We start from the raw sequence: 23521 nt of genomic DNA, 5'->3' as shown, positions 1-23521 counted from the left end.
CACAGGGGCCCTTTGTCAAATAACCCACGAAATAAGTGAGGATTCTCAAGGCAAAACTAGACACATCATCAAACGGCTCCCAGAAGAGACACACGTGGCCTCTCAACCGACTCCTGAGCTTTAGATATTCTTAGACTGTCTTGTTCTTGGATTCATAAAACTTCTATTCTTTTCTGTGCACAAAAGGCCACATCTATACCTTCATTCTAGAGGGAACACATTTGCATATCTATGCCTGAGAGACAGTTTGATTCATCCATCTGTGCTGGTGGGTGGGGAGGTGGGGTGGGGGCTTATATTTCTAAAGCATAATCACTAATACCTTCCCAGTGAAAATTAGCTTGTTAAAATGAAGTCTGAATGAAGCCTACCCCTGGGATCTACTGTAATATGAAGCTTCTCTTTGAGGTAAGGCCCAAGTTATGTATCGAAGAATAACATGGGGCCAACATCCACAGTCCCTGATTTCATGTGGCTGAATAACCCAGGGGCCAACATCTGTAGTCCTTGTGTGATGGCCTGGGTAACATTGGGGTCAGTGGGTCCATAGCCTCTGAGTTGTGTGTGGTAGGGGTATCTAAGGGTTCAGTACCCACAGCCCCTGAGTTGCGTGTGACAGGGTAACATAGGCACAAGCATCTGCAACTGTAACATAGGCACACATCTTCGACTCCTACCTTCTATATTCATCTTGATTCTGAAGACAGCAGTTGATGGTGTTTATCAGAAAACCAAACAAACGACTATACAGAGATTTGGCCAGGAGATCACGGTAAAACGCAGCAATCTGTGTGGTATGCCGACGTATTATCACATCTCCTGGAATAGTAGAAGGAAGAAGAGATATAAGGTACAAGTGGTTCTCTCATTAGAAGCCATCACAACTGTGTATGGCCCTTCCATTCTCTGTGACATCCCTACACACCCAAAAATGTTGAAAATGACACCAAAGCACCTGTCAGTGGTGACGAATGATGCCATCTAACGAGTGTCAAGTGTCTTGGCTTACTAGACCTTCTGACCATGTTGCTACACTTCTCCACATCTGGGCCATTTCCTAACAGTTAGAGAGCTAACTCAGGGTCCTGTGAGTGAGTTTTCTGATAACATCCCTGGGCTGGGCATTGAACCAGCCTGGAGCATTTTGAACACTTGCCTGTCTGGAAAGTAAAGGTAAAATCAATCAAAATGTACCTGTGGAACTAGGGAACAAGACTGAGCCTACAGGAGGAAATATTGGTCATTCTCCAAGAGAGAGAGAGGGAGAGAGAGGGAGAGAGAGAGAGAGAGAAATTCCAGAGTTGGGGTGACCTGGGGCACAGGTAGAGCTAATACAGTACTTCTGTTGGAGACATTACATTAATGGGGGCTAGAATTTCTGCCTGTGGCCTTGGCCAACACAGTGCATCCTTAAATGTCAGGCTGAGTGGGTGGCAGGGACAGGAGAATCCCTCCAGTTCAAAAGAGAGCAGCAGCCACTGAAACCTTGTCCTGAGAGAGAAAGGTCAAAGCTATGGGTGTGGGACAGCAGTCAGTCAGGGAATTAAATGCAGCATTCTAGGAGATGGTACCAACACTGTTATAAAGAGGGCCCGACTTAGTGGTAGTGGAGAGATGAGGACGAGAGGGAGGGAGGGAAGGAGGGAGAGAGGGAGGGCAGTGTGAGCAGAGGAAACCAGATGGTTGTATGCTAAGTGACAAGTGAATTTACGTGTCTTCAGAAACACACAACACCACAAGGTCCTGCATCTGGAGAACATCACCGTGTTTAATGTGGCTGGGGACATGGTTAGCAATGGCCATGAAGAGGGGCCCGGAAGTCCGAGCTACAGGGAGGAGCTAAGGGATCAGGTGTCTCTTTGAAAGCACCTTGGCATTCTGTTTTGTTTGTTTTTGTTCTTGCAGAATGAGGTGAAAATGAGCAAAGTCCAGACAGAGGTTGCTGTCTCGATCCAGGTGAGAATGCAGCTGTTGACAGGGTTACAGGGATCGGATCTACTAAAAGACACCTAGGAATCCAGTCTTCCTGTGCACAGGGAGTAGGTGTGTGTAGAGAGTTGGAAGCCAACCTATAAAGGGAGAAGGCCTCTTGCCAGTGGCTTGGCATCCACAGTGATTAACCCCTTTTAATCTGAATGATTTCCTCTCTGAGGAGAAAAACAGTTATGCCTGCCTCGTGACCATTTGTGAGATCAGAAATGACAACTTTTAGAATATTTGGCACTATGCCATCCACTCATAAACACCCAATAAATGACAGCTCCAATTATGAGCGGAAAAGGCAGAGACGGCTGCCCTACCCCCACAAAAGGTCCATGTTTTACGAGAATAAATCCTCTTAGATTGATGGCTTTGTTTTTCTGAAATGACAGGTTGATTAGGAAGGGGGCTAGTTAATCAGAACGATCTCCCAGGAGCACAGCAATGTTCCCATACACTAAAGGGGGGCCAAGCAGGCTTGCAAAGCTCTCTCCTTTGGCATTTGATCTGTACAAACAGTTTCCCCTTATGGAGACAGACACAGTTTCTTTAATTTCCCTACTTGAAAGAAACCTAGAACTGTACAAAGGGAAAAGTCAGGTTGCACAAAGATTTACCTTTAAGATACTGAATATCGGTTGTTAAGGCGGATGCCAGCTCATCTGTCGATACTTGGAGCATGCCTGCCACTGAAATCAAAACAGCCTGTGAATATGAAATCACTGTGCATTTTGACACCAAGAACACTGCACTTTGCATACATGCTTCATGTATACATATTAAGTAAAGGCAAGCGACTCTGCTCTCCAGGGCAAACTCATCCTTAGTATTCCAGACATGAAAGGGATACCATGGCTCTCTAGATTCACTCAAGACACATTTTCCACCTTCATTGCCCCTGTGGTGCTGGGCGATCACCCACCCCCAAATTTCTTATTAAATAACATTGAAATACATGAGATAGGCTGTTTCTTGAAAACTCGTGGTTTAAGGATACTTTCAAAAAGTGGGCGTGGCTAGAAAGACATCAAAGAAGTGAGAGATCTTGAACGAGGCATTTAAAGGGAATTGTGTTTATAATGTTTAGCTGATGACCTGGTCTCCAAATACTATAAGGACAGTGGGGGGCCGGGGCAGAGAATATTTAGATTGTATCCCATGTATATGCTGCGGACACCCCTAGGCTGCCAGTGTGGTGAGCAGAATGAGGACGTGAAAGCACATTTATCTGCTACCCCCACTCCCTAGCCCGTTAGAGAAGAAAGAGGTTCTCCCCTCCCCCCAAGACGAGCCCTAGGAAGAGATTATTGCAGCTGGCTCATTGTACTATGTCTCCATCTGCTGGCAGTTCTGGGGAACTGCACATCAAAGATGTTTTCCTCATTGGGGTGGTGGTCCACTGACCTTGTTCCAGAAGGTGGAGGTCAGAGACAAAGGCCGAGTCAGCTTCGGTCAGCGCTGTGAACTGGATGTCTCCAAGGTGCAATATCGCCGCTAGGATAACAAACAGGTTCTCCACCTCCTAGGTGTTTACAGAGAACCGACAGAACTGCTTAGAGAAGGGACTTCGTTAGAAGCAAAAGAGCATGCTGGTGATGGGCTCACTGCTCTCCAGACCAACAGCACATCAAGAAACTGCCAGCGCGGGCTCAGAATCAAATCTCAAATCAAATGCACATTACCCTTAAACTGATGTTGCTGTTCTTATACAAAGCAAAGGGTTCAGGTTAATGATCATTCCAAAAAATTGGTGACTTAGTCCAAGCTCCCACAGGAAATGCCCCACTGACCCAAGTTCTCATTGCATATAAGGTACTTCAGGAAGCAGGGAGGAGGGTCTGGAAGCCTGGGACTGTACAAAGGAGGGGTAAGATCCGACATTGGGAATTGTCATTTTCCCATCTTTAAAGAGACAGAGACTGAGATCTTCCCTCTCAAGTAATGCCTAGGTATAGCATCCCAGTGTTATGGTGGACAGCAGCGTTTCCCACTGGACTCTCCCTTGTGTGATAGAATAGCATTTCCCCAGCTTCTTAAATGGACCATCAAGTGTTCACCTCTTCGATAGCATGCATAAATCTCCCTTCAGTGTTCTGCAAGGTGGGCACCTTGGGAGCATACAGACAAGAAGGATCTGTGCTGCTCTCAGGGGTTTTGGATTCAGCGAGGGAGACAGAGCTATGACAACTCACCACAAGCCACAGGACAATGTGGTGGACTTGGTCAGGAAAACCTCCCTGTGGGAGTTCAGCCCTGAATTCCTGCCTCTGTCTGCAGTGGACAGTCCTACCCTCCTGCCTAGTCGGCTTGCATGCTGTTGGGATGGAGTGCAGAGGAGGAACAGTTCCATAATCCCTTGCAGAATTTGCTCCTAAGGCCATACCTGTCCAGAAATACTGTTCTTAATTATGGACAGAGGCCATCACTCCAAAGTGGAATGATTTTTACTCCTCACATTACTTTAAAGGTTTAGGATAAAGGGATGGACATCAGGCCTTTTGCTAAAATGCACATCCATCTCTATCAGCTGTTAACGGTCAGCAGGTGGATTTTGCCTGCCCTGCCTTTGAGGATCAAGTGTGAAATTTCAAAGCTATGTTTCCAAGTGAATGGTATTTTGGTAAAATGGTCTCCTGCCCTGTCATCTGTGCTCCTGTTCCCTATGGAATCTAGAAACTCCGGGTGGGGGTGGGTGAGTGTGAAAAGAAACCTCACAGATCAAAGCATGCAAGTGGGCCGGGTCAGGGAAAGAAGGAAATGTAGGCATTGGATAATTGGGTCAAACAGAACAAGGCACCATCAGGTTACCTCTCATTCCTGGAACTCTGGGCTCTGAAAGGTGTGGGGTCCTGTCAAGCAAAGCGCCTCAGTGAATCCATTTAGGCTGAGTCTGTCAGCGTTCCTGTGTGCCTCCCCCTGCCTGCCCCTCCTGCCCCTGCTAGCTAAGACTGCAGACATGGGCAACACACAGCCTTCTGAAAAACAAAGGACTACATATGGGATCAAAAGCTGTGGGCATACCAGGGCCCCCATGGACCTCTTGTTAATTGTTTCTGGAGGACTTGGCCACAACCCCAACCACCTACTTCCATATTGAGAGGGCAGAGATAAGGGCATCAGGACAACAGAAGTGATTCCTGAGAACCTCCTCCTCCGGGGCTCAACCATTCATGTCTAATTCTCAGGACTGGCCCTGTGCACAGCTGTACCCTCTAACCACATGGCTATTAACATTTCAATTAATATTTTAAGATATGAAAAATTAATTTCTTCAGTCTCATCAGCCACTAGTCAAGTGACCAGTATCCAGAAGGGGCTAGTAGTTCTAGGCAGTTTGGCTTGGGCCAAGGGGCTTTCCATTGTCTTGGAAGTTGCTGTGGCACAGGGGTGACCTAAAACTTGCCATACATTCTCTAGCTTCCTAGAGAAGATATTTAAGTAAAGTGGTTACATTAGTTTGCAGGGTGATCATTTCACAGAATGCAGTTTCTGTAGACTGGCCAGGTTCCTCACAAGTCAGTCAACACAGTCATGTGGCTTGTTCTAGATACATATGTGAAAGGCTTTTTCTATTTTTATTGAGAATGGCAGAGCTGGAGAGACGGCTCAGTGGTTAGGAGCACCAGCTGCTCTTGAGGAGGACCTGGGTTTGATTCTTTGCACCCACAAGGCAGCTCATAACTGTATGTAACTCCTGTGCTAAAGGATCCAACGCCTCTTCTGACCTCCATGGGCACTTCATGCAAGCAAAACACTAGCACACATAAACTTAAAAAGAAAAGAAAGGAAATAGCAATAATGTCATGTTCCTATGAGTTGTCTAGTATCTGCATTCTTGGTACCTACCACCCTATTTGCTCCTACCCCTGCTGGACAGTAATCCCTAGGAGGACAGAGGAAAGCCTGTTCTCTGCTGGAAGATTGACAGGGCCAGCAACAACCAATGGGCTACATGGAGCAAGGCTGAGGGAATGGTTCTGGATGAGTGAGTTTTTTTAAACTGGTGGAGGCTGGTTTTTTGTGGGAGACCCTCACAAGGACACTCACCCAGCTGCTGAAGCCAACTACATTCAGAGCATGTTTCAGAACTGCAAGTCTCTCCTTGTTCAGAGAGCGCTCTGCTGTGGACACCTCTTCCTGCATGCCTTGGTTCATATACCTGTTAAGATAAACGTGTGACGTTATAGCTTGGAAACAAACACCAGTGGTGGCAGATTGCCTCATCCACACCTGATCTCTGTCATCATGGAAATCACCTGGACCCGGACACTGTGTCCCCAGGTGTTTACAAAGCTACATTGGAGCGCATGATGTTTAGGGGAAGACAGTGATTCTTGTCCCAGAACATAATCACAGTGCTGACTCAGGGTCACCTTATCTGAACCTTTCTTTATGAGGGGAGGCGGTCACCAGTTGTGAACTTCATACTGAAAGTTGGCAGGTGCCAGAGTAGGCACTGCAGCTCACATTTGCATGAGAGATGCTTAATGTATACTAATGTATTATCCCTGCTTGCCAGGAGGCTTTCATTTTAAGGTTGCTGATTAATTCCCTTTGCTTGACAAACGTAAAGGCAGGTGTACCATTACCAAGCTGAGAACACAAAGACAAAGGTCTCCTCTAGGAAACCCAGCAGAGACAAATTAGGTGTCCAGGGCGGGGACAAGAGGAGCTGCATGGAAGTGTGTAAGATGCTTTTAAAAGTGGGAAAGCAGGCAGGTACCAGGAAGAAAAGCTGTGCAGGATCAAGGGTCCAGTATGAGAGCAGGCCCATAAGTGAGAATGAGCCTAGCCTGCAAGCAATAACCCTGTCCCGAAAACATGCATCAGTACATGTGAAGTGACACAAGGTTAGTCATGCATGTTGTGCACAAGGTACACAGGTCAACAAAATGAGAACCCAGGGTGAGAACAATAAAGATTGCCAAGGAAGGAGGAACAGCTAGGCCTCTGAGCATCTTGTGAAAGATGTGTAGTTATATTTGGCAAGTGGCAAGAACCCTTGCAGGGGGGGGGGCGGTACAAACAGAAGAGGGATGTCAGGGTATATGTTCAGGAGTGACCTAGTACCTAGAGAGGAAGGACCCTTGGAGAGAGATGAAGCGACCAAGGCAGGGGTTGTCTAGGTACAGACAGAAGTCAGGGATGCTGAGGCAAAGGAGGGGTGGGGACAGAGGGGGTAGACTTGCTGGGCAGGGGAGAGGCTAGGGTAGAGGAAGTAGACTGGGTTGAACAGGGGAGGGGCTAGGGCAGAGGGGGTGAACTGGGCTGGGCAGGGAAGGAAGGGGCTGGGGCAGAGGGGATAGACTGGGCTGGGCAGGGGAGAGGCTGGTAAGAAGAAGATGCTTTGTAGGTAGTCAGTGTCCTTGGAATGGGGAATCTATTTCATCCACCAAGTATTGTTATTAAGGGGGAGGGGCATCTTTTGTGAGAAAGCCTCTTGTTTGTATCAGTCATGAGAAATTTAAACAGAACTGTTAAGGGTTAAGCCACAGCCAGAGAAATAACATCTTTTAGAATCTGAAACTCAAAAAATGGCAAGAAATGACACCTGGAAAACTTCCCTGTGCAGAAAACTGAAGCCACATGAGTCGATGGGATCACAAAATAGGGGGCTGTCTTTTCTCCATAGATTCTGCACATGAGAGAAAATATTCAATTTTTGAAAGCAGATCGCTGGAGAAATTGTAAGAGCATTAAGGAGGATAACTAAGAGAATAAGCTCAGTGTGCATCCTATACATGCATGAAGATGCCAGAAAGGGGTTTGGAAAGGAGATGGATGGAGAGAGAAGTAGGCAGATAGACAGACAGACAGATGGATGACAGATAAGCAGACATAATAGATAGCTAGGTAGATAGATAGATAGATAGATAGATAGATACAAGTAGATAGGTAGATTATAGATAGATGATAGAGATAGATGATTTATAGATGATAGGTAGATAGGATGGTGACAGATGATAGGTAGAAGATAGAAAGATAGATGATAGGCATATAGATGATAAATGAATGAGAGGCAGATGGATGGCAGAGAGAGATAGATGATCAACAGATAGATGATAGATGATAGAAGACAGATAGATAGGATGATGATAGAAGCAGAGAGATAGATATAAATATGATAGGCAGATAGTTGATGAAAGAATGACAGGCAGATAGATGACAGGAGAATGAGACAAAAGAGTAATAGACTATAGATAGATGACAGGTGATAGGTAAATGACATACCTGCATCCTAAGATACCAGGACAAAGTGACAGGAGGATTTTGGGTTAGAGATCACCTTACACTACATAGGGGCAGAACAGGTACAAAGTGAATCTAGACACCTTAATGACAGTCTGCCTCAAAAGAGAAATTAAGGAACAGGCCAAGGCTGTAGTTTAGTGGTGTAACATTTACCTTGTGCACACAGGCTGTGGGTTCAACTCTCAGTAAATAAAAGACAGATAAACAAACAGTAAATAAACTAATGCCCGAGTGTGGAAGCACACACTCAGAATGCCAGTACTTTGGAACTGAGGCAGGAGTGTCAGGACTTTAAGCATAGCCTTGGGTAACTACTGAGTAAGAATTAATCCTAGACACATGAGATCCTGTCTCAAAAAAAAAAAAAAAAAAAAAAAAAAAAAAAAAACAATCATCCAAATGAACATGAATATGATGTTTCTATCCAAAATCAAAGGACCTTCAGTTTTTCTGTGGTATCTGGAATGATAGACAAGAAATGTATGTTATAATCCCCAACATATTGGGCCTCCACATGAGAAAGTTGGTGATAAAAATTACATGTTTATATTTTATTTATTAAAGGTAGTAATTTGACCCTTTGACATCTCTCATCATGAGACCACACACAAAGACACAGAAACACTTGAAAACTATGTCTGGGGAAATATCCAAGGAGACTTGACTCTAAGGAGCATTTAAACCCCTTTATTCTCGAGATGACGAATGAGCACACCGGCAACTAAACAGAATACAAAGCTCCCATTTCTGCCTCATAGTGGCTGGGGGCTACGGTGGTTTATGTATGACATGTGAGGATTCCTGGGTAGGTGGGAATTATTCAGCATGCCCTGCCACTGACAATACCCTTGATTAATTAGCTATTGACCCAATTACAGCAAGTGGGCATTCTGAGAAACTCTAGCAATATGGAGTACCTTCTGTCAACATTTCACCATTTCCCTCAAGCACAAGTAATAAATGTCAGCCCAAACCTCAGGCATCCACATGGTAACAGGAGCCTGAGACATCAACACTGATCCTGGTTGCAGTAGGGCCACAAACCCAGACATGGCCCCCAGCTTCAGCTCTGGCTTGAATAGCACTATAACACCAGATGACAGCATAGGCCACTCAGATCTGTATGGCCCCAACTGAAGTGTGGCCCTCAGATACCAACATGGTCTCGGGTGACTGACTAGATCCCAGGCAATGACACAGCCCTCAGTTGCAACAGAAGTGGGGTGGCCCCAGTGGCCTGGGGTGACCAGTTCAGCTGCCACCCAGGCCCACATCTAGGGCCTTAGGTTAGCCCTAACATCCACCCCATCAAAGACCTGGTCCTGTGGAACTATAGCAGGATCTCCATGACTTGAGTAGCTATGGAATATGAGAGCAGTTTCAGTAAGGGCCCAGTGGTGATGGTGTATCAGAAACCAGAGGCCTTGAACTAGACCCATGACTCATTGCAATGGACATTTGCAAGTAAGGTTGAATGGACAAAAGTCACTGTGGGACACACTGAGGCTCCCGCTGCACTAAGAGGAATGAAGAGGTGTTGGAAAGGTAGGAAAGATGGAGGAGTGAAGAGGTCTTGTTTGTTTGTTTCAGTTTTAATTTTCTTTAAATTTTACTTTGGGGAACACTGCAAAGCTGGGGACAGATATGGGGAGACTGGGAGATGAATGGGATTGGGGTGCATGATAGGAAATGTCCAAGGAATCAATAAAGAAATTATGTTTAAAAAAATCTCTATGAAGTATCGTGGAAAAATAAGGATGGGGAAAAACAGATAGGCTGAATAGATGTTTATTCAGGGAGAAATAGCTTACAACAGAGACAGATGAATGGCAACAGGTACCAGTCCCAAGGATGCCTCTGGATGCCCTCTGTCTCCGTCCAGCAAGCAGCAAGCGAGAGAGTGCTCCAGGGTCCCCTACCCCAGACCTAGTTCCCCCAGGTCACATCCATACCTGTCCTCACCCCCCAGTGGGAGTGGTCAGTGCAACAGTGTGGACAGAGTGAATATCTCACTACAATGCAGCATTAGAGCCCAGGAGTGAGGACCCCTACACTGGTCAATATGGGATCTGAGCAGCAGCTCTGTGTCCCACATTGCTGGTGCTCATTTGATCAGCCTAGACCAGCTGACCAGGGGAGGGGGACCCTGATCTCCTCACCCCCTTTGCTTACAGGCCAGCCATGTATAAACTGTACCTGAGTGCCACCTTAGTAACTTTGGGTATCCCATTCCTGACAACTCCAGTCATTCAGGTCTTTGTAGAGAAGTTGTCACTTTACTCCACAACTGAAGATTACTGTGTTCCCTGGGTATCAGGTAGTGAAAATATTGCTCTCAGGGACATTTTGGTCATCTCTGCACACTCTTTTTTTTCTGTTATTGTAACAGAGGTACCTACTATATTCTTGAAATGTCACTAGACACCCTGGAATGGGAAAGATGGACCCTCCAAGGACCAGGTGAACTACTACTTAAATGAACGATGCATCTTCTGGAAGTCATGGAGATGAAAGCCCATGCAGCCACAATGCACCATTATGAAGATATCTCTTGCATCCTTAGAGACTGGAACCTTAGCTGGACTCCATAGCCAGAGTTAATAATACATCTGTGGTCACTTTAGACTTGACTGCTATCTCATTCTGAACTCAGCCTGATTGTTAAACCTGCCTCTAAGAGGACCATATAGCAACTAACCTTACTTGCTTTGGATTTCCAACCTAATCAGCTTTTACAACCTAAACTAACACATACTGTATCTTAAGTCATGTACTCTCCCATGCCCCTGGCCCACAGCATAGTGCATGTTGGTATGTATGTTATGGTAATAATTGCTGGAAACAGAAAAAAAAAAAGTAACGAGTGAATAAAAAGGAGATGATTGTGGCTTTAAAAATCATTATTTCCCCCAGATGTGGATTACTTGAAACATTTGTCCCATATCACAGTGGCCTTTGCAGATTCTATTGCCCTCAAGGGGGATGACTGGGGTTATGACTGGATTTCCCTGTGGTCTGCTTTAACGCTTTATAGGTGTCATCCCACTACCCATCACAGTAGCTGCAAGCCCCCTCAGCAAATACATTTGGATCAACATCTGGACTGGACTGTTGTTCTCTAGCTCCATTCACTCACTGATCAACGCCTCACAGTCCCCAGAGACCTCATCTTAGCGCTCAACACTCAAGGTCTTCTGTGTCACACATGAGTGACAATCACACACCTATGGCAGGAACAATCTATTTTGCCCCCCTCCCCCTGCTTTGAAATTCACATATAACAGGACACAGAACCACTTGAAAATACACAGGTTATTTCAGCATCTAGAGTTGGGATATTAGAGCTAGCTCTTTGCTAAAAGCCTTTGTGTTGTTTGACCAGTGGGGTCAGGAGAACATTCTAGATGCTGCTTCTCTCATACCCCTGGAGAATGTAACTTAAAGGATATCTACACTGATAAAAGCTCTGTTTATTTTAAAGTATTTACTTGTGTGTGTTGGGGGGCTTGGAAGGGAGTGGACTACTTGGACATGTTGGGACCAGAGGACAACCAGTCAGTTCCCTCCTTGAACCTGTACTTCTAAGGGTCAAACCCAGGCAGTCAGGCTTAGCAGCCAGCTCTCACACTGCTGAGTCACCTCACCAGCACAGCACCAGAAGAAGTTGCTTTAGCCTTCAGAGGACACAGTGATAACATTTTCCTGCACAGTGAATCTCAAGAGGATCCACAAATGAGTATCTCTTTCTGGGTCTGCCATAAGAAGGGCAAATATTAAATGTTCTGCACAGGCCGAGGCTTTTCTCCCAGGACAGGAATCCAGGATAGCAACGACAGGTTGTGAAAGACAAACACAAAAATAATAGTTGCAGAAAATGTCAGTATAGAATTTAAAAATCCTATGACCTTTCCACATGCCACACCTGCGCTTTCGGGAAGTTTCACACATTGGCAAGGGGTGTGTTCATGAGCAACAGCACTCTGAAATGACTCTCCTTGTCTGCACACGTACCCCTAGTACATGAGAACAATTCTTATTAGCTAGATATGTGCCTTTAGTGCACACAGATGACAGCAAAGTCTGAAACAAAAGGTCCTGTGAGCTAAAAACAAAGGCATGGACCCCTTAGTCCAAACTTGGAGGAGATTCCAGTGTACTTGGCTCTGCTTTTTATCAGCCCCATGCACACAGGACATGTTTTCTCCACCACTGGATAAGACACATTTCCCAATGGTGATGTTTAATACACAAACACAAGCCAGATGGTGAAATTGGACAGTCAACCTCCACATGAACACCAGGTTTGAGAATTTGAGACGTTTCACTCCATGCTCACCCTAATCCTATCCCTGTTCTCCCCTCACCACTATCCTCCACAGAAGATTCTTTTCTTACTGTTTTCAAGGTATCCTGTAACTGACTGGGGATCCTGCAACATTCCCAGAATAGCTGATCCATGGTTTCCTAACTGATTAGAAAATTTCTTCAAAACAAAGGCTAAAATTGTTTCCAAGCTCCCTCCAGGTTGCATATTGTGAATGCTGGAGTGGCCAGGTATAGAGGGGTCTCTTGAATGAGTCACAGGGGATGAGTAGTTTTGTCCTGTCCATAAGACCAGGACTTAGTGGGGGCTTAACCCCAGCATGAACATTTTCCTAAGCTCATAAGCAGTAGGGTCCCCGAGGAAGGGCTGTCTTTGGGTTCTCTCAAGATGACCCTGAGAGCTGCCAGCCAGTGTTTAAATGTGAAACAGGGTTTTCTCAGGATGTGAAGACTAGTGATGGTGGGATCAGTTTAATAAGCCAAACCCATGAGGCTGTGGGATGGCTGTTCTTGGCCACATCTGGAATGAACTACAATCCAGAAAAGAAGGGCACACCGTGAGAGGATGTTTATTATTATTATTTTTTTGTATGATTTTAAGTGGATGAATCTGCTTCTAGTCTGGACTTTTGAGACAGGAACACACACACCTTTGTCCATATCTTGAAGTAGGAAGATGCACCTTTAATCTGGGCTACACCTTCTGCTGGAAGTCTACAAAGGGACATAGAAGAAAGAAGCTTTTGCTCTTTGCCTGCTTGCCCTTGTCTTGCTAGCACATCATTCACTGAAACTAGACCCTGCTTCTTTGAGATTCAAGCACATGCTGAAGAGCAGCTGAGACATCCAGCCTTGTGGACTGAGCAACTGCTAGATTCTTGAACCTCCCTCCCATTCACAGCCAGTCATTGTTGGATTAACTGGACCACAGCTGGTAAGTCATTCTAATAGATTCCATTTATATACAGGTTGCAGCCCAGCTAGTCTCTCTCTGTCTCTGTCTCTGTCTCTCCCCTCTCTCTCATATGAACCTACTGAATTTGGTTAGTGCTATCTATATGCACCAGCGTGAGGTCATCCACTGGGACATGGGTATCAAAACTATTTAACGTTATTTTTTAATATCAATTCCCATTTAAGAGCAGAGCAAAAATGAGGATGTTGCTAAGCATCTACACTTTCACCCACACATGTTTCCCTTCACCATCCTAACATACCTACCAAAAGGCATCTTTGTTGTGACCTTAGCTAGTTAGATGTGGGAAAGAGGAGACCTCCCATTCTGTTAAATGCCTTTTGGTTCTTACTTCTTGATTTTTTTTTAAATCAAATATGTCTGTTTGACTTTCTTATGTGATTATTTATAAGCTATGTATTCTGAACACAAATATATGTCCTCTACCATAGTATTCAATAATAACCCATTTTAAAATAAAAACAGTGCCGAGAAAGTCTAAAACATAAGTCACAAGCCCCAAATTGAAGCAATTTAGTTATTGTTTACTTTGTTTTAAATATCTTTTGAACCACTCAGCTATTCCTGCCTATGTGTTTAATTCATACTACTCAAATAATCACAAAATACCTTCACAAAATGATGAAAGAAGACCAAATAACTAATAACACTGTTGGTGAAAAATGATGACATCTCAGTTAAGAAAACAGAAATCATGTTTCTATGTGGACCAAGAGCTGTGATTTTTCCTGGGGACCCAAAGGTGAGTGAGGTGCATCACTGTCCACAGATTGCTAGCATCTCAGCCAGGAAGGAGGGTCAAGACAGACCTAGAATCCATACAATCCATACTGTGGCACACTATGGAGACTCATGCATTAATTATGGGATAACAATGATTATTTAAGTCTGAGAGGGCACGTTAATATTTAAAGTGTGTTCTTGGTTTATCTAGACTCTGATATGCTGAGACATGTTCATATGAAACCAGCTTAAGCAAAAACTAAGTGCATTTCAGTCAGGATGGGTGAGAGAGACACTCTCAGGTCTGCAAATGCACTGTCTTGGCAGCACATTCCAGAGGCTTTGCAAGCCTGGGATTCTTCAACACTGCAAACAACAAACAAACAAACAAACAACAACAAAACAAACCTCTTAAAAGAAGGTGGACTTGGAGTCACTCAGTGCTTTGAGCAAATATATTCCTTGTTATAATTGTATTACACAAGCCAGAGCAAAAGTAGCCAGATAATAGAATTACCACTTGGAACAATAAATGAGAGATATTGAAAAGGAAATCTCTAGTCAGAAAAGTTCAGTGGTTCACCTGCTGAGCAGGCTGTGAAAGGAGGAGCCTGGGTCCCACAAGCTCGAGGCAAGTGTTGGACTCTGCTGACTACAGATTCACAATGGGCCACATTTGTGCCAAGAAGTTCACAAATATAGCTTGTTGTATGAATGTAAAACTAAATTGGCTTCTATGTATTTAATAAAATTCAGTCAATTGAACAAAACAAAATCAGTTTGACTTGAATTAAAGAGAATACATTTGCTGTAATCAAAGCAATACCATATGGCATGTAAATTTTAAGATAATTTGAAGTGCATAGCTACACAGCACCAGTGACAGGGTGTGTCTCTCAACTGAATCCATGCCTAGAGAAGGCTCTGCGAGGGAACACACTGAGGCATGTGTCTGTTTCTGGGTTCTGGCTGAGCCTCTTCGTGGTGTTTGACCACTCTAAGCAGACATGTCTGGGGGTTTGCAGGGATGGGACCAGGAGCTGGAGAGAGGGCTGACTGTCACTGTGAGTTCATCCCAGGCTTTATCTAAAACCACTGACCACAACCTCTCCTACCTAGCTTCCTTTTACTCAACACCCTAGGGACAACACTCAGTCATTCAGACAGAGCCAGCCTTGTCAGAGTCCTTTCCCCTAGGGCACATGCATGCCAAGCCTCGTGCAGCTAAAGTTCATACTAAATAACAGAACTTAATGCAGAGGAGCCCAGAGTTGGATAGAATATCCTACGGATGAGCCCTCTTAGGAAGAGTAATTAGAAGCAGTATAACATGGGCTAAGATTCCTGAACTACGTCTGGGAAACACGGCTCACTCTGACACCGACTCTGTGATACTGGGGTCCTGTCACTTCTGCTCTTCAGTCACTGAACACCTTCACCTGATGCTTGCAGTGTCATCCCAAGGGAGAAGAACAGGCAAGAGGGAGACAGCCAGGTCATGGAAGCAGAAGTGAGTAGTTAGTTGATTGCAGCTATGCTGCCATAGCTCAAAGGGCAAGTTTCTTATTCCTCTGTAGCCTGCTTATTTAATTGACACGAAAACTGCCTGCTTTCCTTTTCTCCTTCCATGTCACTTTCACCTCTCACTGGCCCAGTGCCTTCTCTGCGGTTTGCAGTGTTCTCACTCTGTTTTTAATTGGCTGTTCAAACTCATGTGCAAGCGGCGATTTCATGGCTAGAGTATACAGGGAAAACACAGGCATTCTTCTACTGAGCTGACAATTAGAAGAACGTATCAAAGGGGAGAAAGGACAATTAAGAAAAATAGCCAGTCATCACTGCATGAGGTCCTGTTTACCACAGAGTGTTTGAACAGGTGAGCCATCACAGCATGGTTGGGACAAAGCACTCTGTCCTGGGTGTGACACACAGATGTTATGCAAATCACACATGGGATGGGTCATCTAGGGCAGGTGATGGAACTGTGGCCCATGCCTCCCAGTGCCTTCTGTAGACATTGTAAGCATGTTATTTCCCATGAATGTGCCAGGTTAACCTATTTATTTACAAGCTGAAGGTCTGGCTCACTTGTTTCCAGCAGTGTCTCACAAATGCACAGAGGTGTATTTAGAATTTGACAAATATTCTGCTACTGGAGTGAAATGTAGTGAGGTCCATTTCTTGGGCTAATACAGGATACTGATCTGCAGCATATTTCCCTTTTAATAACCGAGCTCATGCAGAGACTCTTGTATATTCCATCAGTATTAACAGGCAGCCCAGGCAAGTTAAAACAATCCAAGAGCTTTACCCACTTAGAATGTATAATTAAGAAAGAATCCCTTCACTTGTTTAATCAGGAAGGGCATTACCCCAGAACGCCTTGCACATTCAACCCTGATGCACTGTGAACCAGCTCACTTGTAACCATGGCTTTTAGAGAAAAAGTAGGCATCTATGGATGGAAAGGTCCACTTAGCTGACTAAGGAGGCTGTACCTGTTCCTTGGTGTACACAGGATCTTCTTATTCTGTGTCCTTTACCCAAAGGTTCTGCTTCCCACATCTGTGTGGGCAAAGAGCATATCACTAGCCTAGAAATACATTACATTTACAGCCAAGGTGCCAGGCCTCACTGCTCTGTAAAACTTCTACCTATGGTACCCAGGCAAATGGCAGAGATGCTTCTCTAGGGTAGATGGTGACGGCTATACAGACATGAGTCAACACATACACCTGATCCCATGATTCTGTAGAAACCAAACCTATGACTCCCACATGTTTGATGTAAGCCTGAGGGAGTCCTCTACAACACACAGAATATGTACTAAGCCCCCTCCCCATTTCAGGTCAAGCTGACAAACTCCTCCTCATTGTAATTAATCAAGTCAGACTTAAGGAAAATCTTCACTTTTTTTTCCTCTCCACTGACTGGCACAAAAAGACAATGTATTTTAAACCCCTCAGACCATGTTTTACTCTAGGGAATATGAGCAAACATTCTTACAGAGGTGTCTAATTTCTATCTGTTTTTATTTTGTTGTTGCTATCTTGTTGAATGTGACATTACTTATGTGGTCCAATGGGAATGGAAGAGGGGCCAGCAGCAGGCCCAGAGGGACTTGCTGGGGGCTCTGACCCAGCCCTCTAGGGCCTGCCTTTCTACTTCCTGTCAAAAGCTGCTCCAGGCTGATAATCATCAAAAGACAGAATTGGACTTCGGTAACTTAGATATGTCTTTCATCAACTAGACAGGGCCATTCGGAGCTCTCTTGATTCAATGCCAGGCATGAGCCTGGGCAGAATCACAGTGCGGTGGCCACACAGAGGCGTGGTAGGAATATACTGAAATACAATCCTTTTGTGTATTTGAAAATCCTAACTGTTAATTTGTGATTTTTTTTTCATAAATATACTATCTCCAAGCCAGGCAGTGGTGGCAGATGCCTGTAATAGTATCTAGGGACTGTGGTGATATATTATTTATGATCTAATGAAGCTTACCTGGAGATCAAAATGCAATGCTAACCAGTTATAGAGGACAGGCAGTGGTGGCACATGCCTTTAATTCCATCAATCAGGATACAGAGACAGATGGATCTTTGTGAGTTCAAGACCATCCTGAGCTACATGAGAGTGAATAAGTATGAAAGAGAAACAGAGCTCATGCCTTTAATCCCAGCACTAGGGAGGTGGAGACAGGAGTGATATTGCTGGGCAGAGAGAGGACTATAAGGTGGGAGGAGACATGAACTCATGGTATCTCTGTGAATCTGAGGAGCAGCTCAGAGGAGATGCAATCTGAAGTCAGGATCACCCTTTCAGTCTGATTAGAGGTCAGAGCTGGTGGCTGGCAGCTTTGCTTTTCTGATTTTCAGCTTGAACCCCAATATCTGTCTCTGGGTTTACATTATTCATGCTACAGGGGAGCCCTCAGACACACACTTGGCCTCGAGTGAGAGCCCAGGGAATTGTCACTCATATGCACTGAGTGGTCTACTTTGGCCTGGAGAAGTATTTCTGAATCACTCTGCCGGAGAGACCTGCCCTCATTTCAACTGCATTTAGCTACTGAGCATTCTGCTGTGAGGGGGCAGCTTATGTGCCACTGAATATTCATGAACTGTGCTTACTGTTGCATATTCATGGTTATAGACAGCCTCCTATGCTGAAGATATTACCTTCTAAATGTTGCCAGTAGTAGAAGCTGTGGCTATGTTGTGTGACTACACAGGTGTGTTCAGCTGATAGCTCTGTCAAAATAAGAGCTTTGGCAATGTGGTTACACTGATGGACAAAGGAAAGTATCTTCCACTGTGCCCCTGGTACCCATGGTGGTTTCACTAGGAATGGCCCCCATAGACTCATGTGTTTGAATGCTTGGCCATTGGGAGTGACACTATTGGGAGGTGTGGCCTTTTTGGAGTGGGTGATGCTTTGTTGGAGGAAGTGTGTCACTAGGGGGTGAGCTTTGAGATCTCAAATGCTTCAGCCAGGTCTAGTGTGACATTTACACTAGATCTTGATGTAACTCTTGGTTCTTTCTCCAGCATCATGTCTGTCTGCATATTGCCATGTCTCCTGCCATGACAATAATGGACTAAATCTCTGAAAGTGTAAGCCAGCCCCAGTTAAATATTTTCCTTTATAAGAATTTCCATAGTCATGGAGTCTCTTCATAGCAATAAAACAGTGAGACAGTACCTATGTCTCACACAAGCATACATGCACACCCATGCACGTAAATGTGTAGATATACCTACATATACATAAAACACATATATGCACAAACATACATTCACACGTAGGCACACATAATATACATATAAACCCTCACATATATTCAGCCACACATAATTATATATATATATATATATATATACACACACACACACACATATATATGTATGTATACACACACATAAACACACATATATATGTATATATATATATATCCCCTCATATATATACAGTCATACATAAAAATATACACATGTGTGCATGTGTACACGAACACACACACACACACACACACACACACAAGCTGTGGACATGATCCTGTGAAATCTCAGTGGGGCAAACCAGCAGCCATATCCTTGCCCTTCTAATTGCCCAAAGCCAGATCCCCACCTACCTATCCAGTCACAATGACTAGCAGAGCAAACTGAATACCCACTCTACCTGTGCCCATCTAGTATCCCATACTTTTCAGACAATGAAATAGATAAGTACCTTGAGAAAGTGAGTGTGTAAGGAGATATCAGACATTGAGAGATGAGGACAGGAGGAAGCAGGAGCCTTCATTCAGAGGTTAATTGCATCTGCTTAGCTCCACCTGCCAGGTCCCCACTGTGGCCCTGAGTGTGACAGGCATCTTGAACACAGTGAGAAAGCCAGTCCCTACCCTGGTTTGGATCCAATCGGCTATGCTACAGCAACCCTCTCCTTTACTGCTAAGGCACAGCTCATTTTGTAATCCACATTTTACAAAGTTAAAGTAGTGTTTTCATTCTTGATAGATTTGGGGCAACCTCTTCTAATCAAAGGGTTTAATCCTGAGTAAAATTGCAGAATTGTTCCCAAACAGACACACAAAGTTTTCAACCTCACAGGTCTCATGTGAGTTTAGAGGGTGCTGATCAGCAAATTTGGGCCTGGCTTGGTTTTCACCACCACCTAAGTCATAAGTAAATGTTTGGTTTTCAGAAAGTTTTGGATTTGGGGATAATGAGTAAGGAGTTAAAGACAGACTCCCCATGTACCCGAAAAGCACAGCTGATGCATGACAAGCCCCATATAGTGCTTACCACAGACTGGTAAGCAAGATTAGTGTTGAGCCATGTTCTGATCCAAGAATGACTTTCTCTTTCCATTACTGAAATAAACACACATAATAGGATTCAGTGGGCTTAGCTTTTTCACTTAATAAATGATCAACTTCAGTAAAACTGAGTCAGTGACTGGAGGGTCCTGGAGGATAGGTCAACAATCCTCTCCCTCAGAGCCATGACGCCTGCCTGGATTTTGTGGCCATGCATAGAGTGTGTGTGTGTGTGTGTGTGTGTGTGTGTGTGTGTGTTTTAGATCAAACCATATAGATTCTTCTCTAATTTCTCAACACTTTCCCCTCTAAGATTCATTGGTTCTGTTTTACTTAAACCCACAAGTTCACTCTACTTTTTATATGAAAGTGCTTCAAACAAGAATGATAAAATCATAAGAATGCATGTTTAGGTCCCAAGTACATGTGACATTTCTCCAGTTCTGTTTAAACATGATTTGTTTCTGGAAATCTCACCAGAAGTCCCTTTTTTTATGCTAAAAGACATGTGCCTAGTCCCTTTGTGTGATCCTGTTGTCCCCCTCTCCAGTTTTCTATTTGAACAGCGTTTGCTGCTGACAAAAATGTTGTTGAGCAAGAAGAGTCAAGAGGTTGATTCCCTCTCCATGGTTGAGCATATAGTCTGAGAGATGTGGAGTATCACCAACTGGAATAGTGCAGCAGACTTTGACAAAGTAACTGAGGAGGCATGCCCACATCAGCTTTGCCTTGCTGGCTGCATGGCTCAGTCACCGCAGCTCTCCGTCAGCTCATCCACACCATGGTGACATCAAGGGTGATTTTCACCATCACTGAGAGTGAACAGCTACCTGTGGGAAGCCCTCCATGTTATCTCACGAACATCCACTATCAACAGCAGAGCCAAAAGCAAGAGGCACCGCCACATATAACGAGCTCATCCTTTCAAGGGTTATGCAGAAATCTCACTTTTAAGACACATTCACATGACACATGCAAATACACTTGTTCAAAATTCCCACAGATAGTTGCTTATTGACACTGCAGGTAGAGCGACTCACAAAGCCTTGTGATACAACCTCCAAAACAATATCTAAGTAAAAAGCTAGAGAATGCAACTCACAATGGAAATGGTACCGTGTTCTTGCACAGGCCTCACAGACCATCAGCTTTCCCTTGCCTAAAATATGTGACGGGGCAAAAGTTCATATGCCACAAAATCATGGAGAATCACCTTTAAATGACACTGAAGTATTTCTTTACCTGTGAAAAGCCTCTTTGGATTCAGCTCAGCCCCCCTGATAACCAGTCAGCAGAGAACACACTCTCCTGGGAGTTAATTGCTCAGCTCTCCTGTGACAGGTGTTTGCAGCCATCACAAGTTCAAACCACAGTGACTCAGCTCTCTTGCTGAGGTGAGGACCCGGGCACCTGTTCTCAGTCAAATGACTTTCCTCAGCACAGCTCAAAGCCTGGCCTCTGCTGAGGAGTATTAGGAAGCATCCCACAATCCTCCCTGTGATCAGTCATTGGGGAGGGAGATCTGGGGCTAAGCCCACAGAGATAATTTAAAGTAAGTTGAAGACAAGCAATTACTGCACATTACTGCTTTCATTAAATCTCAACCTGCAGGGATATGACTTATAGTTATCTCTCAGATATAACATCTTATGCACAAAAAGAAAAAAAAAGAAATACTACTTAGATTAGAAATGAGGGCAAAGGGGGAAAAAACACAGAAGAAACTAAACAAAAAAAAAAAAAAAAAAGAAGAAGATTTTGTTTGCCTTTGGTTTGTCTCTTTCTGAGCTGTGGAAAGTACGCCCTCTTGTGGGATTCCTGGGTGCTTGTATTCTTTCTAACCACAGTCCCTCAAGCCAGCAAGCTAGAGACAACAGATCTGATTGGATACTGACCAAGCACCAAATGCACAAATAATGAGCCAGGATTAGACCCTGACCCAAATCCAAACATCCAAGGAATATAAAACCCTTCCATGTCCAAATAAGGACGGCTCTGATGCATTGAGGGATGGGTGCCTACCCCTCCCTGTCCCAAGTGAGCTCTGCATTCAGGCAGTGTGAGGTGTTCTTGGGAGCTTTCCCATGTTTCAAGCAGAGATGTGTGTGTAGGGGTGGGGGTTTCAATACTGATACAGGGTTTAAACATATTTGTGTGAGGCTTAGAAAACTTCACGGCATAAGCTGAAGTTAAAGATGAATCTACAAGAGTCTAAGACCATAGTCAGAGACACTGCCCTTTGGAGTAATCCTGGAAGGCATGCTAAGGGCAAGGAACATGCAGGCCCTGGACTGCTGCACACACATTTTACTGCTTCATGTAGGTAATGAGCTGTACTGTGTGAGGAACAGACAGGGCAGGTGCAGGATGCAGGCTGTGCAGGATGGTCTGTAGTGGTTATTTTAAGACTCAACGTATTTCATTAGCACCTCACCTGGCTGCTCTCTCTCTCTCTCTCTTTCTCTCTCCCTTTCTCTCTGTGTGTGTGTGAGAGAGAGAGAAAGTGTGTTGTGTGTGTTGTGTGTTGTGTGTGTGTGTGTGTGTGTGAGAGAGAGAGAGAGTATTCAGATGTGGTTTGTTCTGTGTAAGACAGGTCAGCATATTTCTAAAGAATACAGGTAGGCAGACACATCCTGCAGTAAACACATAGTAACTCTTCTTGTCATTCAGGGTCCCGTTAGTTCACCAGCAGGCTCTTCCTTTGCCGATAAACACCAGTCCTAAGGAGTGGACTCATACTGGATGCTTCCAAACAAGAAAGGTCTGGTTTATCCACATTTACAAAGTTAGTGATTCGACTCTAGATCTGATTGGATACTGACCAAGCTCCAAAATGTGTGGTATCTGATCGTAACAAAAATGAGCTGTAGATCCTGAATCCCACCAGCATCTGTTCATGGTAGCATTCATCCTTTATTGATGGGGGGTTGTCTTTCTGCGTATATGTTTCTCTTATTGGTTGATGAATAAAACACTGTGGCCAATAGAGGCAGGGAGATAGGTGGGACTAGAAGATGAGGAGAATTCTGGGGAAGATAGGAAGACAGCAGACACCATATGAACCAGAAAGGTAGGATGCACTGGAACCTCTCTCTGGTATGATAAAACCATGTGGAAATACTTAGATTAATGGAAATTAATGGAAATACTTAGATTAATGGAAATAATTAAGGCAGAGCTAGCCAATAAGAAGCCCCAGCTACTGGCCAACAGTTTAATAACTATTATAGCACCCATGTGTTTATTTGGGGCTGAAGGTGGCTGTGGAAGCAGGCAGGAAATTCTGTAACACCTTATAACTTCTAATTCTTATCCAAACACTAATCTGGCCCAGTGCTATGTGTGGCTCAGGCTGTCAGCTGGCAAGAAGGCATGTACGGAGCAGTGTTCCTCAGCTGCCCATCTTTGTGCCCTCACATGTCCATCATAGTCACCCAATGGCTCCAT

General features: G+C 44.4%; 1 protein-coding gene across 1 annotated transcript in view; it reads right to left on the bottom strand.

Annotated features, from left to right (window-relative positions):
- Myo16 (myosin XVI) overlaps positions 1-23521 on the bottom strand; it is a 335766-nt gene that overhangs the window by 176604 nt on the left and 135641 nt on the right. Inside the window, exons 17-20 of the mRNA XM_051181974.1 lie at positions 6028-6139; positions 3385-3502; positions 2598-2669; positions 678-819 (exon numbers count right to left, since the gene is read on the bottom strand). Of these exons, the coding sequence (XP_051037931.1) occupies positions 678-819; positions 2598-2669; positions 3385-3502; positions 6028-6139 (444 nt within the window). The remainder of the gene's footprint in view (positions 1-677; positions 820-2597; positions 2670-3384; positions 3503-6027; positions 6140-23521) is intronic.

This window comes from Phodopus roborovskii, unplaced genomic scaffold (genome assembly GCF_943737965.1).
Source record: "Phodopus roborovskii unplaced genomic scaffold, PHOROB, whole genome shotgun sequence".
In the NCBI taxonomy this organism is placed as follows: Eukaryota; Metazoa; Chordata; class Mammalia; order Rodentia; family Cricetidae; genus Phodopus; species Phodopus roborovskii.
This window is presented reverse-complemented; position numbering and strand designations above follow the sequence as displayed.